Below are 16,611 nucleotides of genomic sequence, written 5' to 3'. Positions count from 1 at the left end.
TCAGGGTTGGCAGTGTGTGCTAAAGCAGTGAATAAAACAAACTTAGGGAGGAGGCTTCTAATGTTAACATGCATGAAACCAAAGCTTTTACGGTTACAGAAGTCAACAAATGAGAGCGCCTGGGGATTGTGAGTGGTGCTGGGGGCTGCAGGGCCTGGGTTACACTCTACATCACCATAGGAACAGAGGAGGAGTAGGATAAGGGTACGGCTAAAGGCTATAAGAACTGGTCGTCTCGTGCGTTCGGAACAGAGAGTAAAAGGAGCAGATTTCTGGGCGCGGAAGAATAGATTCAAGGCATAATGTACAGACAAGGGTATGTTAGGATGTGAGTACAGTGGAGATAAACCTAGGCATTGAGTGATGAGAGAGATTTTGTCTCTAGAGGCACCAGTAAAGCCAGGTGAGGTCACCGCATGTGTAAACGATTGGCTGCTGTGGGACTGTGCTGGGTCACAATTGGGCGGTGAGTGACAGGGAGGAGGTTCCTGGTGTGAGAACAGAAGGAACTTCCGGGTTGGAGCGAGTAGTCGCACTTCGCTTCGCTCCACAGGTAATATTACATTTCATTACAGTACAACGGTTTGATTTGTTTGATCTTAGCAATTTTTCTTAGCTAGCTACATAGCCGTCTTTGTATCAAAGATAATTGTGTAGTTTAGAGTAATTATCGAGGTTAGCTAGCCAGCTATTTTCGTCCTTCTAACGTAGTCAACACTGCTAGCTAGCCAGCTAGCCAACTTCTACCGAATAGCAGCACTGTAGAAACTATTACATTACAACGGAACGACTTGATTAGTGTAGTGTTAGCTAGCTACATAGTTGTCTTTGCTGTCTTTGTATCTAAGATAATTGTGTAGTTTAGAGTAATTATTGAGGTTAGCTAGCCAGCTATTTTCGTCCGCCGTGCCGTGCCACCGTTCTCCTACTAAGTCAACAACTGCTAGCTAGCTAGTCAACTTCTACCGACTAGCAGCACTGTAGAAACTAATAATACATTACAACGGAACGATTTGATTAGTGTAGTGTTAGCTAGCTACATAGTTGTCTTTGCTGTCTTTGTATCTAAGATAATTGTGTAGTTTAGAGTAATTATCGAGGTTAGCTAGCCAGCTATTTTCGTTGCCGCGCCACCGTTCTCCTACCTAGTCAACAACTGCTAGCTAGCTAGTCAACTTCTACCGACTAGCAGCACTGTAGAAACTAATAATACATTACAACGGAACGATTTGATTAGTGTAGTGTTAGCTAGAAACATAGTTGTCTTTGTATCTAAGATAATTGTGTAGTTTAGAGTAATTATCGAGGTTATCGAGGTTACCTAGCCAGTTATCGAGGTTACCTAGCCAGCTACACTTTCAAACAAAGTCAACAACGCAGCCACTGCTAGCTAGCCTACTTCACCAGCCAGCAGTACTGTATCATTTTAATCATTTTAGTCAATAAGATTTTTGCAACGTAAGCTTAACTTTCTGAACATTCGAGACGTGTAGTCCACTTGTCATTCCAATCTCCTTTGCATTAGCGTAGCCTCTTCTGTAGCCTGTCAACTATGTGTCTGTCTATCCCTGTACTCTCCTCTCTGCACAGACCATACAAACGCTTCACACCGCGTGGCCGCTGCCACTCTAACCTGGTGGTCCCAGCGCGCACGACCCACGTGGAGTTCCAGGTCTCCGGCAGCCTCTGGAACTGCTGATCTGCGGCCAACAAGGCAGAGTTCATCTCAGCCTATGCTTCCCTCCAGTCCCTCGACTTCTTGGCACTGACGGAAACATGGATTACCACAGATAACACTGCTACTCCTACTGCTCTCTCCTCGTCTGCCCACGTGTTCTCGCACACCCCGAGAGCTTCTGGTCAGCGGTGTGGTGGCACTGGGATCCTCATCTCTCCCAAGTGGACATTCTCTCTTTCTCCCCTGACCCATCTGTCTATCGCCTCCTTTGAATTCCATGCTGTCACAGTTACCAGCCCTTTCAAGCTTAACATCCTTATCATTTATCGCCCTCCAGGTTCCCTTGGAGAGTTCATCAATGAGCTTGACGCCTTGATAAGTTCCTTTCCTGAGGATGGCTCACCTCTCACAGTTCTGGGTGACTTTAACCTCCCCACGTCTACCTTTGACTCATTCCTCTCTGCCTCCTTCTTTCCACTCCTCTCCTCTTTTGGCCTCACCCTCTCACCTTCCCCCCCTACTCACAAGGCAGGCAATACGCTTGACCTCATCTTTACTAGATGCTGTTCTTCCACTAATCTCATTGCAACTCCCCTCCAAGTCTCCGACCACTACCTTGTATCCTTTTCCCTCTCGCTCTCATCCAACACTTCCCACTCTGCCCCTACTCGGATGGTATCGCCCCGTCCCAACCTTCGCTCTCTCTCCCCCGCTACTCTCTCCTCTTCCATCCTATCATCTCTTCCCTCTGCTCAAACCTTCTCCAACCTATCTCCTGATTCTGCCTCTACAACCCTCCTCTCCTCCCTTTCTGCATCCTTTGACTCTCTATGTCCCCTATCCTCCAGGCCGGCTCGGTCCTCCCCTCCTGCTCCGTGGCTCGACGACTCATTGCGAGCTCACAGAACAGGGCTCCGGGCAGCCGAGCGGAAATGGAGGAAAACTCGCCTCCCTGCGGACCTGGCATCCTTTCACTCCCTCCTCTCTACATTTTCCTCTTCTGTCTCTGCTGTTAAAGCCACTTTCTACCACTCTAAATTCCAAGCATCTGCCTCTAACCCTAGGAAGCTCTTTGCCACCTTCTCCTCCCTCCTGAATCCTCCTCCCCCCCCCCCTCCTCCCTCTCTGCGGATGACTTCGTCAACCATTTTGAAAAGAAGGTCGACGACATCCGATCCTCGTTTGCTAAGTCAAACGACACCGCTGGTTCTGCTCACACTGCCCTACCCTGTGCTTTGACCTCTTTCTCCCCTCTCTCTCCAGATGAAATCTCGCGTCTTGTGACGGCCGGCCGCCCAACAACCTGCCCGCTTGACCCTATCCCCTCCTCTCTTCTCCAGACCATTTCCGGAGACCTTCTCCCTTACCTCACCTCGCTCATCAACTCATCCTTAACCACTGGCTACGTCCCTTCCGTCTTCAAGAGAGCGAGAGTTGCACCCCTTCTGAAAAAACCCACACTCGATCCCTCTGATGTCAACAACTACAGACCAGTATCACTTCTTTCTTTTCTCTCCAAAACTCTTGAACGTGCCGTCCTTGGCCAGCTCTCCTGCTATCTCTCTCAGAATGACCTTCTTGATCCAAATCAGTCAGGTTTCAAGACTAGTCATTCAACTGAGACTGCTCTTCTCTGTGTCACGGAGGCGCTCCGCTCCGCACTGCTAAAGCTAACTTTCTCTCCTCTGCTCTCATCCTTCTAGACCTATCGGCTGCCTTTGATACTGTGAACCATCAGATCCTCCTCTCCACCCTCTCCGAGTTGGGCATCTCCGGCGCGGCCCACGCTTGGATTGCGTCCTACCTGACAGGTCGCTCCTACCAGGTGGCGTGGCGAGAATCTGTCTCCGCACCACGTGCTCTTACCACTGGTGTCCCCCAGGGCTCTGTTCTAGGCCCTCTCCTATTCTCGCTATACACCAAGTCACTTGGCTCTGTCATAACCTCACATGGTCTCTCCTATCATTGCTATGCAGACGACACACAATTAATCTTCTCCTTTCCCCCTTCTGATAACCAGGTGGCAAATCGCATCTCTGCATGTCTGGCAGACATATCAGTGTGGATGACGGATCACCACCTCAAGCTGAACCTCGGCAAGACGGAGCTGCTCTTCCTCCCGGGGAAGGACTGCCCGTTCCATGATCTCGCCATCACGGTTGACAACTCCATTGTGTCCTCCTCCCAGAGTGCTAAGAACCTTGGCGTGATCCTGGACAACACCCTGTCGTTCTCAACTAACATCAAGGCGGTGACCCGTTCCTGTAGGTTCACGCTCTACAACATTCGCAGAGTACGACCCTGCCTCACACAGGAAGCGGCGCAGGTCCTAATCCAGGCACTTGTCATCTCCCGTCTGGATTACTGCAACTCGCTGTTGGCTGGGCTCCCTGCCTGTGCCATTAAACCCCTACAACTCATCCAGAACGCCGCAGCCCGTCTGGTGTTCAACCTTCCCAAGTTCTCTCACGTCACCCCGCTCCTCCGCTCTCTCCACTGGCTTCCAGTTGAAGCTCGCATCCGCTACAAGACCATGGTGCTTGCCTACGGAGCTGTGAGGGGAACGGCACCTCCGTACCTTCAGGCTCTGATCAGGCCCTACACCCAAACAAGGGCACTGCGTTCATCCACCTCTGGCCTGCTCGCCTCCCTACCTCTGAGGAAGTACAGTTCCCGCTCAGCCCAGTCAAAACTGTTCGCTGCTCTGGCACCCCAATGGTGGAACAAACTCCCTCACGACGCCAGGTCAGCGGAGTCAATCACCACCTTCCGGAGACACCTGAAACCCCACCTCTTTAAGGAATACCTAGGATAGGATAAAGTAATCCTTCTAACCCCCCCCCCCCCCCCACTTAAAAGATTTAGATGCACTATTGTAAAGTGGTTGTTCCACTGGATATCATAAGGTGAATGCACCAATTTGTAAGTCGCTCTGGATAAGAGCGTCTGCTAAATGACTTGTTATGTTAAATGTTATATGTAATGTGTGGGGGGGTGGAACAAAAGGGCTATCTAAGGTATATTGGGCAGGGCTGGGGGCTCTACAGTGAAATAAGACAATAATCACTAACCAAAACAGCAATAGACAAGGCATATTGACATTAGGGAGAGGCATGTGTAGCCGAGTGATCATAGGGTCAAATGAGTAGCACTAGATGAGTCAGGGAGCCAATTCAGTAGTCACTACTACGCTAGGTGAGCTGGAGACACAACGATTCAGACAGCTAGCGGGCCGGGGCTAGCAGGTGGGCCTCCGGCAACATCGCAATGGCCTGTTGAAACCACCTCGGACGGTTACGTCGGTAGACCAGTCGTGATGGATTGGCGTGGCTCCGTGTCGGAGTCCAGGCCAATTGGCAAAAGAGATATTGTAGCCCAAGAATTGGCTGGTGGACCTCTTTTGCTAGCCGGGAAATGGGCCTAGCTCGAGGCTAGCTCCAAGCTAACTGGTGCTTGCTTCAGGACAGAGATGTTTGCCAGGAGTAGCCACTCAGATAGCAGCTAGCTAGCTGCGATGATCCGGTGTAAAGGTTCAGAGCTTGCGGTAGGAATACGGAGATGTAGTAGAGAAAAAGCAGTCCGATATGTTCTGGGTTGATATCGCGCTGTGCAGACTGGCAGGAGTTGACCGGGCTGAGGCTGGCTGATGTCCGAGTTAATGTTGAGGACCGCTAGCAGTGGCTAACTGACTACTAGCTAGTAGCTAGTTAGCTGGCTAACTTCTGAAGGGGGTTCCGGTTCTAAAGTATAAAAATAACAGATCCGTACCACATTGGGTGAGGCGGGTTGCAGGAGAGTATATCCAGTCCGTAGATAGAAAGTGAGATAAAAATATATACGAAATATATACCAAGAAAACGATATATACAAGGGACAGGTCAAAACACACGTCCGACTGCTACACCATCTCGGCACTACCACACTTACACTCCAGCACACACACACTCCATAATTTGCTCACACGCATAATACACACATACATTTACACTGAATCTACACACACACAAACACACACCATCATCATATACATTACAACCTCATTCCAAAATGGATTAAATAAAAACAATTCTTCATCAAGTGTCACATCTGGAGGAAACCTGGCACAATCCCCAGGGTGAAGCATGGTGGTGGCAGCATCATGCTGTGGGGATGTTTTCAGCGGCAGGGACTGGGAGACTAGTCAGCATCGAGGGAAAGATGAACGGAGCAAAGTACAGAGAGATCCTTGATGAAAACCTGCTCCAGAGCGCTCAGGAAGATTCGGGTTCCAACAGGACAACGACCCTAAGCACACAGCCAAGACAAGCCAGGAGTGACTTCGGGACAAGTCTCTGAATGTCCTTGAGTGGCCCAGCCAGAGCCCGGACTTTAACACGATCTAACATCTCTGGAGAGACCTGAAAATAGCTGTGCAGCGACGCTCCCCATCCAGCCTGACAGAGCTTGAGAGGATCTGCAGAGAAGAATGGGAGAAACTACCCAAATACAGGTGTGCCAAAATTATTTTAAAAAACTGTTTTTGCTTTGTCATTATGGGCTATTGTTTGTAGATTAATGAGGGGGAAAAAAAGTTTTAATCAATTTTAGAATAAGGCTGTGACGTAAAATGTTCTGGAAAAGTCAAGGGGTCTGAATATTCATTCAATTCAATCATTCATGATTTTATTAATTCAGTCATGATGGAGTACCTTATCATCAAGGTCATCATCACTCTCATCTATTTCCTCCAGTCGCAGGTTCCACTCATACTCCACATGGACGTGAGGGTTAAACTTCCCCTCTGCCGCCTCCATCAGCTAGAATAAGGAGATAAATAGAAAGAGAGTGAGAGACAGACAGATTGAGAGAGAAAGCGAGAGATACATACAGAGAGAGAGAGAATGAGAGAGAGAGAATGAGAGATAAACAAAGGAGAAAAAGGGCTAAGTTACAGAGAGTGACAATATTAATAGTATATTATTACATTATCACATCACAGACAGGATAGGTTATGGCAAGAGGCAGTAACAGAGTTGTGTGCAACATGTGAAAAAGTGTATGACATGATCATTCCCATAGTTGAGAGCACTAGCATGCCTCAGACAGGTAACCAGAGTGTTTGCATCAACAGCTAAGACTTCCTAGCTTAACATGGCGGCCTATTTAAGTTGAGTTCTGCATCCTCTGCACTGCTTTGCGCTGGAGTTTCCTGCTGCCCATGCTGCTGCTGTAACTATGCTGTTCCTCGCTACGCATTGTCTGTTTACTGCTAAGGAACCACCACCCCAGCCTCCACCTGTTTTGCTCTGCTTTTGTTCCAGTCAGGGGGATTGCTATAGCTATACCTGTAGTTTATTATTATGGTCACGATTGAGCATCGCTATGGCACTGAGCTACCCTGAAGCTGCAGAGCCTAACGTCATGTATTGTAATTTACTTCTAATAAATGGTTAAATGAATACATTGTGTTTCCTGTCTGAAGTGACCATTGTCGAAAAAGGATGACTGGATTAATGAGACTAGTTACATTGTGAGAGCTAGTCACAATATTGAAAAAGTTGTATTGGTAGACATGCAATACTGTAGTCATGTCATATAGTACAGTACCTTCAGAAAGTATTCATACCCCTTGACTAATTCCAAATTCTGTTCTGTTACAGACTGAATTCAAAATGGATGAAATACATGTTTTCCTCACCCATCTACACACAATACCCCTTAATGAGAAAGTAAGAACATGTTTTTATAAATGTTTGCAAATGTATTGAAAATGAAATAGAGAAATATCTCATTTACATAAATATTCACACACCTGAGTCAGTACTATGTAGAATCACCTTTGGCAGCGATAACAGCTGTGAGTCTTTCTGGGTAAGTCTCTAACAGCTTTCCACACCTGGATTGTGCACCATTTGCCCATTATTCATTTCAAAATTATTCAAGCTCTGTCAAATCTGTTGTCGATCAATGCTAGACAACCATTTTCAGGTCTTACCATAGATTTTCGAGTAGATTAAAATCAAAACTGTAACTCGGCCACTCAGAAACAGTCACTGTCTTCTTGGTAAGCAACTCGTGTAGATTTGGCCTTGTGTTTTAGGTTATTGTCCTGTTGAAAAGTGAATTCATCTCCAAGTCTCTGGTGGAAAGCACGACTGAACCAGGTTTTCCTCTAGGATTTTGCTTGTGCTTAGTTCCGTTTAGTTTCTTTTTAATCCTGAAAAACTCCCCAGTCCTTAATGATTGCAAGCATACCCATAACATGATGCAGCCACCACTATGCTTGAAAATATGGAGAGTGGTACTCAGTAATGTGTTGTATTGGATTTTCCCCAAACATAACACTTTGTATAAATGACAAAAAGTGAATTGCTTTGCCACATTTTTTTCAGTATTACATTAGTTACTTGTTGCGAACAGGATGTATGTTTTGTAATATTTTTATTCTGTACAGGATTCCTTCTTTTAAATCTGTCAATTAGGTTAGTATTGTGGAGTAACTGCAATGTTATTGCTCCATCCTCAGTTTTCTCCTATCACAGCTATTAAACTCTGTAACTGTTTAGAAGTCACCTTTGGCCTTATGGTGAAATTGATACGCTATCCAAAGTGTAATTAATAACTTCACCATGCTCAAAGGGATATTCAATGTCTGCTTTTTTGTTATCTCACCCATCTACCAATAGGTGCCAGCAGCATACCACCCTGCATACGACTACTGGCTTGCTTCTGAAGCTAAGCAGGGTTGGTCCTGGTCAGTCCCTGGATGGGAGACCAGATGCTGCTGGAAGTGGTGTTGGAGGGCCAGTAGGAGGCACTCTTTCCTCTGGTCTAAAAAAAAAAAATATCCCAATGCCCCAGGGCAGTGATTGGGGACACTGCCCTGTGTAGGGTGCCGTCTTTCGGATGGGACGTTAAACGGGTGTCCTGACTCTCTGAGGTCATTAAAGATCCCATGGCACTTATCGTAAGAGTAGGGGTGTTAACCCCGGTGTCCTGGCTAAATTCCCAATCTGGCCCTCAAACCATCATGGTCACCTAATAATCCCCAGTTTACAATTGGCTCATTCATCCCCCTCCTCTCCCCTGTAACTATTCCCCAGGTCGTTGCTGCAAATGAGAACGTGTTCTCAGTCAACTTACCTGGTAAAATAACGGTAAAATAAAAAAAAATTTGCCACTATTTGCGAGTCGTTGGAAAACCTCCCTGGTCTTTGTGGTTGAATCTGTGTTTGAAATTCACTGCTCGACTGAGGGACCTTACAGATACGGTAATTCTACGTGTGGTGTACAGAGATGAGGTTGTCGTTCAGAAATCATGTTTAACACTATTATTGCACACAAACTTATTATGTAACTTGTTAAGCACATTTTTACTCCTGAACTTATTTAGGAGGGGTTCAATACTTATTGACTTAAGACGTTTCAGCACATTTTTATTAATTTAATTTGTAAACAACAAAATGTAGAACAAGTCAAGGAGTGTGAATACTTTCTGAAAGCACTGTACATACTGTATGCCACTTGATGTTTGTATTATGTGATTGGATGTGGTGATACTGTGGGAGGTTCGTTTCAACCACTAGCTGCCAGGTTGACAGAGGTATTCAGGGGAGTTGAAAAAGCATACATGAGGGTACTCACATTGTCCGCACTTATTCGGGACATAGCATGCTTTCCTTGTCCTCTGTTGCTAGTCATGACAGGGAGAACTAAAGCACTAACAGACCATGTCTGTCAGTCTCTAAAACAGTTTGATGTTGCTGGAAATAATCCAGCCTTCTAGATATTGATGCCTCGAAGGCTGATACTCACCCAGTGCGAGGAACCGGTATCTCGCAACCTTCTTGCAATGTCCAGAGCAGTCTCTCCACTTTGATTGGCTGAAAGAACAAGTAGCCAGTGGTCACCATAAGTGCGGAGCCTCATGACGTAATTTGACTATGGTTTTCTTATATGGCCCAAGGGGATAAATTAAGTTGTAATAAATTGAATTGAAATGACATGCATCAACATAAGTCAGATGATGTTTTAATGTTGTGGAGCAAATTATATTGTTTTTTAAAAAACAGACCGGGTAAAAATGGTGGAAAATATCTGGAATTTGAAGAATTGTTAAATACTGTGATAAGGGGGCAGATAATCACTAGACTGCTTTTTAGAATTACAGAAGTTACTTTTCCTAAACTATTTGATATATACCTGAAAGTAAGAAAGAAAATATTTCTGAAGAAAAAAAATACTTGTAAAGTAGTTGACATACAAATGTATTTCATAGCTATCCAGAACAAACAAATCATGTCTCTCTCTCGCTCTCCAACCTCTCTAACAAAACACCTTGGTTTGCCTCACATATTTCAGTCATTTGAAATCTAAGATTAAGAACATGCAATGAGATGACAAGTCCGACGGGGACAATCCGAGAGTTTGCACACACCGATGTCGATGGCTGGTTTGCCCCGCAGTAGCAGTTTCAAACATTCTTGTTTCTCGTACAGACAGCAGTAGTGGAGTGCAGTGTTTCCATTCTCCGTCTGCCTGTCTAGATTACCACTGGGGGTGGAGAATGAGAGAGACTGATAGTCAAATTCTAGTGACAGATATACAAAGAATTAACGGGTAAAGATAATCATTAGTAAGTCTTTAACAAGTATTTAGTAAATGTGTTGGTTATAAGTTCCAACTTTAAATGTGTGATTGAGTTCCCCGGGACACTACTGTCATATACCTGTTTTGCACCAGGAAGTCCACTAGATGCAGGGAGGTCTGGTCAGCAGTCCTCACAGAGTAGTGGAGGGCAGTCTCGCCGGGCTCCTGTTGGGAACGAGTCTGTGTATTAATTTGGACATTTGTATACTGGTATCACTGGCATACTAGCATTTTGACCTCAATGGGTTTCAACTACAGTACCAGTCAAAAGTTTGGACACCTACTCATTCAAGGGTTTTTATTTATTTTTACTATTTTATACATTGTAGAAATAACTCATATATGGAATCATGTTGTACCCAAAAAACTGTTAAACATATCAAAATATATTATATATTTGAGATTCTTCAAAGTAGCCACCTTTTGCCTTGATGACAGCTTTGCACACTCTTGGCATTATCAAAGCAAATTTTATTGGTCACACACACATGATTAGCAGATAATGCAAGTGTAGCTAAATGCTTGTGCTTCTAGTTCCGTCAGTGCAGAAATATCTAACAAGTAATCTAACAAATTACCCACCAACTACCTAATACACACAAATCTAAAGGGAGGAATAAGAATATGTACATATAAATACATGGATGAGCGGTATAGGCATCATGCAGTAGATGGTATAAGGTACAGTATATTCACATGAGATGAGTAATGTAAGATATGTTAACATTATTAAAGTGGCATTGTTTAAAGTGACTAGTGATCCATTTATTAATGTGGCCAGTGATATAAGTCTCTATGTAGGCAGCAGCCTCTCTGAGTTAGTGATTGCTGTTTAGCAGTCTGATGGCCTTGAGATAGAATCTGTGTTTCAGTCTCTTTGTCCCAGCTTCGATGCACCTGTACTGACCTCGCCTTCTGGATGGTAGCGGTGTGAACAGGCAGTGGCTCGGGTGGTTGTTGTCCTTGATGATCTTTATGTCATTCCTGTGACATCGGGTGTTGTAGGAGTCTAGGAGGGCAGTTAGTTTGAACCCGGTTATGCGTTGTGCAGACCACACCACCCCCTGGAGAGCCTTGCGGTCGATTGTGCATCTGTAAAAGTTTGTTAGGGTTTTTTCAGCCTCCTGAGGTTGAAGAGGCGCTGTTCACACTGTCTGTGTGGGTGGACCATTTCAGTTTGTCTGTGATGTGCACGCCGAGGAACTTAAAACGTTCCATCTTCTCCACTACTGTCCCTTCGATGTGGATAGAGGGGTGCTCCCTCTACTGTTTCCTGAAGTCCACAATCATCTCCTTTGTTTTGTTGACATTGAGTGTGAGGTTGTTTTCCTGACACAACACTCTGAGTTCCCTCACCTCCTCCCTGTAGGCTGTCTCGTCGTTGTTGGTAATCAAGCCCACAACTGTCGTGTTGTCTGCAAACTTGATGCTTGAGTTGGAGGTGTGCATGGCCACGCAGTCATGGGTGAACAGGGAGTACAGGAGGAGGCTGTGCATGCACCCTTGTGAGGCCCCAGTGTTAAGGGTCAGCAAAGTGGAGACGCTGTTTCCTACCTTCACCACCTGGAGGCGGCCCATCAGAAAGGACCCAATTGCACAGGGCGGGGTTGAGACTCAGGGCTTCCAGTTTAATGATGAGCTTGGAGGGTACTATGATGTTGAATGCTGAGCTGTAGTCAATGAACAGCATTTTTACATAGGTGTTCCTCTTGTCCAGATGGGATAAGGCAGTGTGCAGTGTGATTGTGATTGCATCATCTGTGGACCTGTGGGGGCGGTAAGCAAACTGAAGTAGGTCTAGGGTGGCAGGTAAGGTGGCGGTGATATGATCCTTGACTAGTCTCTCAAAGCACTTCATGACGACATAAGTGAGTGCTACCGGACGGCAGTCATATAGTTCATTTAGTTTGTCTTTGCCTTCTTGGGTACAGGAACAATGGTGGCCATCTTGAAGCATGTGGGGACAGGAGACGGGAAAGGGAGTGATTGAATATGTCCATAAACACTCCAGCCAGCTGGTCTGCGCATGCTCTGGGGATGCAGCTAGGGATGCCGTATGGGCCAGCAGCCTTGCGAGGGTTAACACGTTTTAATTAAAAGTCTTACTCACACCGGCCACGGAGAAGGAGACGGGGGGCCGCAGTCCTTGTTAGTGGGCAGCGACGGTGGCACTGTATTATCCTCAAAGCGGGCAAAGAAGGTGTTTAGTTTGTCTGGAAGCAAGATGTCGGTGTCCGTAACGTGGCTGTTTATTTTTCTGTAGTCCGTGATTTCCTATAGACCCTGCCACATACTTCTTGTGTCTGAGACGTTGAATTGCGACTCCATTTTGTCCCTATACCAACATTTCACTTGTTTGATTGCCTTGCGGAGGGAAAAACGACACTGTTTATTTTCGGCCATATTCCCAGTCCTCTTTCCATGGTTAAATGCGGTGGTTTGCGCTTTCAGTTTTGCGCGAATGCCGCTATCCCTCCACGGTTCAGGTTAGGTTTTAAGAGTCACAGTGGTTACAACATCTCCAATGCACTTCCTTATAAACTCACTCACCGAGTCAGCGTATAGATCAAAGGTTATTCTCTGAGGCTGACCGGTACATCTCCCAGTCCGTGTGATCAAAACAATCTTGAAGCGTGGATTCCGATTGGTCAGACCAGCGTAGAATGGTTCTAGTCACAGGTACATCCTGTTTGAGTTTCTGCCTATAAGACGGTAGGAGCAAGATGGAGTCGTGGTCGGATTTGCGGAAGGGAGGGCGAGGGAGGGCCTTGTATGCATCGCAGAAGTTAGAGTAGCAGTGATCGAGTGTATTGCCCATGCGAGTGCTGCAATCAATATGCTGATCATATTTAGGTGGCCTTGTTCTCAAATTTTCTCTGTTAAAATCTCCAGCTACAATATATGCAGCCTCAGGATATATGGTTTCCAGTTTACATAGAGTCCAGTGAAGTTCCATGAGGGCCATTGTGGTGTCTGCTTGAAGGGGAATATACACAGCTGTGACGATAACTGATGAGAACCCTTCTTCCCAGAGAGGTGTTTATCTCTGTCGGCGCGACGCATGAAGAAGCCCGGTGGCTGCACTAACTCTGACAACGTATCCCGAGAGAGCCATGTTTCTGTGAAACAGAGACTGTTATAATCTCTGATGTCTCTCTGGAAGGCAACACTTGCTTGAATTATGTCTACCTTGTTTTCAATAGACTGGATATTGGCGAGTAGTATACTCAGGAGCGGTGGGCGATGTGCACGTCTATGGAGCCTGACCAGAAGGCCGCTCCGTCTGCCCCTTCTACAGTGCCGTTGGGTTGACATCTGGGATTAGGTCCATTGTCATGGGTGGTGGTCCAAACAGAGGATCCGTATGGGGAAAGTCGTATTCCTAGTCGTAATGTTGCTAAGTTGACGTCGTACTTAATGTAGTAACACTTAAGATTTTCTGGGCTAACAATGTAAGAAATAATACATAAAAAAAACGAAATACTGCATAATTTCCTCACATCTCTGTCGGTGCCATCTTGTGTCTCTCAATCAGATTAATATGGAATGCTTTTCCAAAAGTCTTGAGGTAGTTCCCACATATGCTGAGGACTTGTTGGCTGCGTTTCCTTCACTCTGCGGTCCAACTTATCCCAAACCATCTCAATTGGGTTGAGGTCCGGTGATAGTGGAGGCCAGGTCATCTGATGCAGCACTCCATCACTCTCCTTCTTGGTCAAATACACAGCCTTTACACAGCCTGGAGGTGTGTTTTGGGTCATTGTCCTGTTGAAAAACAAAACAAAACACAAACCAGATGGGATGGCGTATCGCTGCAGAATGCTGTGGTAGCAATGCTGGTTAAGGGTGCCTTGATTTCTAAAGAAATCACTGACAGCATCACCAGCAAAGTACCCCCACACCTCCTCCTCCATGCTTCATGCGGAGATCACCCGTTCACCTACTCTGTAGCTCACAAAGACATGGCGGTTGGAACCAAAAATCTCAAATTTTGACTGATGAGACCAATGGACAGATTTCCACCGGTCTTATGTCCATTGCTCGTGTTTCTTGGCCCAAGCAAGTCTCTTTTTCTTATTGGTGTTCTTTAGTAGTGGTGTCTTTGCAGCAATTCAACCATGAAGGCCTGATTCACGCAGTCTCCTCTGAACAGTTGATGTTGAGATGTGTCTGTCACTTGAACTCTGTGAAGCATTTATTTGGGCTGCAATCTGAGGTGCCGTTAATTGCCCATTTCTGAGGCTGGTAACTCGAATGAACATATCCTCTGCAGCAGAGGTAACTCTGGATCTTCCTTTCCTGTGACAGTCCTCATGAGAGCCAGTGTCATCATAGCCCTTGATGGTTTTTGTGACTGCACTTGAAGAACTTTTCCAGATTGACTGACCTTTATGTCTTGAAAATTAATGATGGAATTTTCATTTCTCTTTGCTTATTTCAGCTGGTCTTGCCATAATATGTAATTGGTCTTTTACCAAAACGTGTATACCACCTCTACCTTGTCACAACACAACAGATTGTCTCAAACGCATTAAGGAAAGAAATTCCACAAATTAAGTTTTATCAAGGCACACCTGTTAATTGAAATGCATTCCAGGCGATTACCTCATGAAGCTGGTTGAGAGAATGCCAAGAGTGTGCAAAGCTCTTATCAAGGCAAAGGGTGGCTACTTTGAAGAATGTCAAATATAAAATATATTTTGATTTGCTTAACACTTTTTTGGTTCTACATGATTCCATATGTGTTATTTCATAGTTTTGATGTCTTCACTATTATTCTACAATGTAGAACATATTAAAAATAAAGAAAATGAGTAGGTGTGTCCAAACTTTTGACTGGTACTTGAAATAAAATATACATGAATAAAAATATATCAAATACCACCACTTCTTCGTCCAGTGGTGCCAAATTGTTTTGGAATTGTGACCCACTTGAAGCTTTCAGAATTGTTTTCTGACTCGTTGTGCACTTCAGTTCATAGGCTATTTAAGACTAAAATGAACACAGCTACCCTTACCTTTCCTGCCTCGGGCAGGGGGTCCATAAGCTCCGCCCCCTCGGCATAAATCTGGATAAGTAACAGCAGATCTCGGGAGCGCACCGCCTCCGACAGCTTGCCTGGAACCGTGGCTTTGCCAGTCTGGTGGGCAAATTTGTGGTCCACGTATTTAGCGTTGATGTACTCCTTCCTCACCGTCCTGCCGTAGAGAATATAAGGTTTGTTTCTTATCATAATGATCTGTTTGCCAGTGAACTAATACTTAGACCGGTATCAGAAATGCATTTGATTTGCACCACACGGAGAGAATTTATATTTATTGACACAGTCAGGGGTGAAAGTAAGCAGGTACAGAGTAAAGTAAATAGTGGTGGTACACCGTATCGGTAAAAGATTTGCCTATCACAATACCAGCACTCCCTGGGGTTGAACCTTTGAAGTTCAGATGGAACAGTAAATGTTGAGAAAGTAACTGGACACTGACTGTAGGCCTCCTGCAGAATTAAGTGTTCATCGCAGTAAAATAATAGACCAAATGTTCATTTTGTCTCGGAACAGGATTGGAGAAATAGGATTTCTTTCTTTCAGCATCTTGAGATAATGTGAATGCGAGCTTAAGGACTGTCTTATGTAGCATAAACGTGTATTTTTTTTATTCCAGCGACATAAAACTGACAGTATTTTACTTTCAACCAAATAAAATATGCATCCAGATTAACTGAAATACTATCAGAAACATGTTGGACCGTTTTCACAGATTTTGAATTTCCTTAAAACCAGTTCAACTGTTGTAATTTGGAAATTTTGCACAGAAAATCTCCCTGGTCCCTAAATCAAAATCTAATGTTTTTCGTCACATTCTTCGTAAACAACAGTTGTAGACTAACAGTGAAATGCTTACTTACAAGTCCTATTCTAACAATGCAGAGAGAGAAAATAGAGAAATAATAGAAAACTAAACATAATAATAAAAGTAATAGATACACAATGAGTAACGATAACTTGGCTATATACAAGAGGTACCAGTACCGAGTCGATGCGCAGGGACACGCGGTCATTGAGGTAGATATGTACATACAGTATAACTTGAAACAAATTGACAAATAAACAGTAGCAGCACCGTATGTGATGAGTCAAAAAAGTTAGTGCAAAAAAAAAGGTCAATGCATATAGTCCGGGTAGCTATTTGATTAACTACTTAACTAACTATTTAGCAGTCTTATGGCTTCGGGGTAGAAGCTGTTCAGGGTCCTGTTGGTTCTAGACTTGGACATCGTTGCTCTGCGAGAGAAGCAGAAATGAAAG

The 16,611-nt window shown here is 44.9% G+C and overlaps 1 protein-coding gene across 2 annotated transcripts in view; it reads right to left on the bottom strand.

The window, feature by feature from the left end:
- asap1a (ArfGAP with SH3 domain, ankyrin repeat and PH domain 1a) overlaps positions 1-16,611 on the bottom strand; it is a 175,273-nt gene that overhangs the window by 13,992 nt on the left and 144,670 nt on the right. For both annotated transcript variants that reach the window (XM_055867562.1, XM_055867563.1), the window contains exons 17-21: positions 15,325-15,505; positions 10,386-10,471; positions 10,095-10,210; positions 9,473-9,540; positions 6,367-6,474 (exon numbers count right to left, since the gene is read on the bottom strand). In XM_055867562.1, the coding sequence (XP_055723537.1) occupies positions 6,367-6,474; positions 9,473-9,540; positions 10,095-10,210; positions 10,386-10,471; positions 15,325-15,505 (559 nt within the window). The remainder of the gene's footprint in view (positions 1-6,366; positions 6,475-9,472; positions 9,541-10,094; positions 10,211-10,385; positions 10,472-15,324; positions 15,506-16,611) is intronic.

Source organism: Salvelinus fontinalis, chromosome 17 (assembly GCF_029448725.1).
Source record: "Salvelinus fontinalis isolate EN_2023a chromosome 17, ASM2944872v1, whole genome shotgun sequence".
In the NCBI taxonomy this organism is placed as follows: domain Eukaryota; kingdom Metazoa; phylum Chordata; class Actinopteri; order Salmoniformes; family Salmonidae; genus Salvelinus; species Salvelinus fontinalis.
This window is presented reverse-complemented; position numbering and strand designations above follow the sequence as displayed.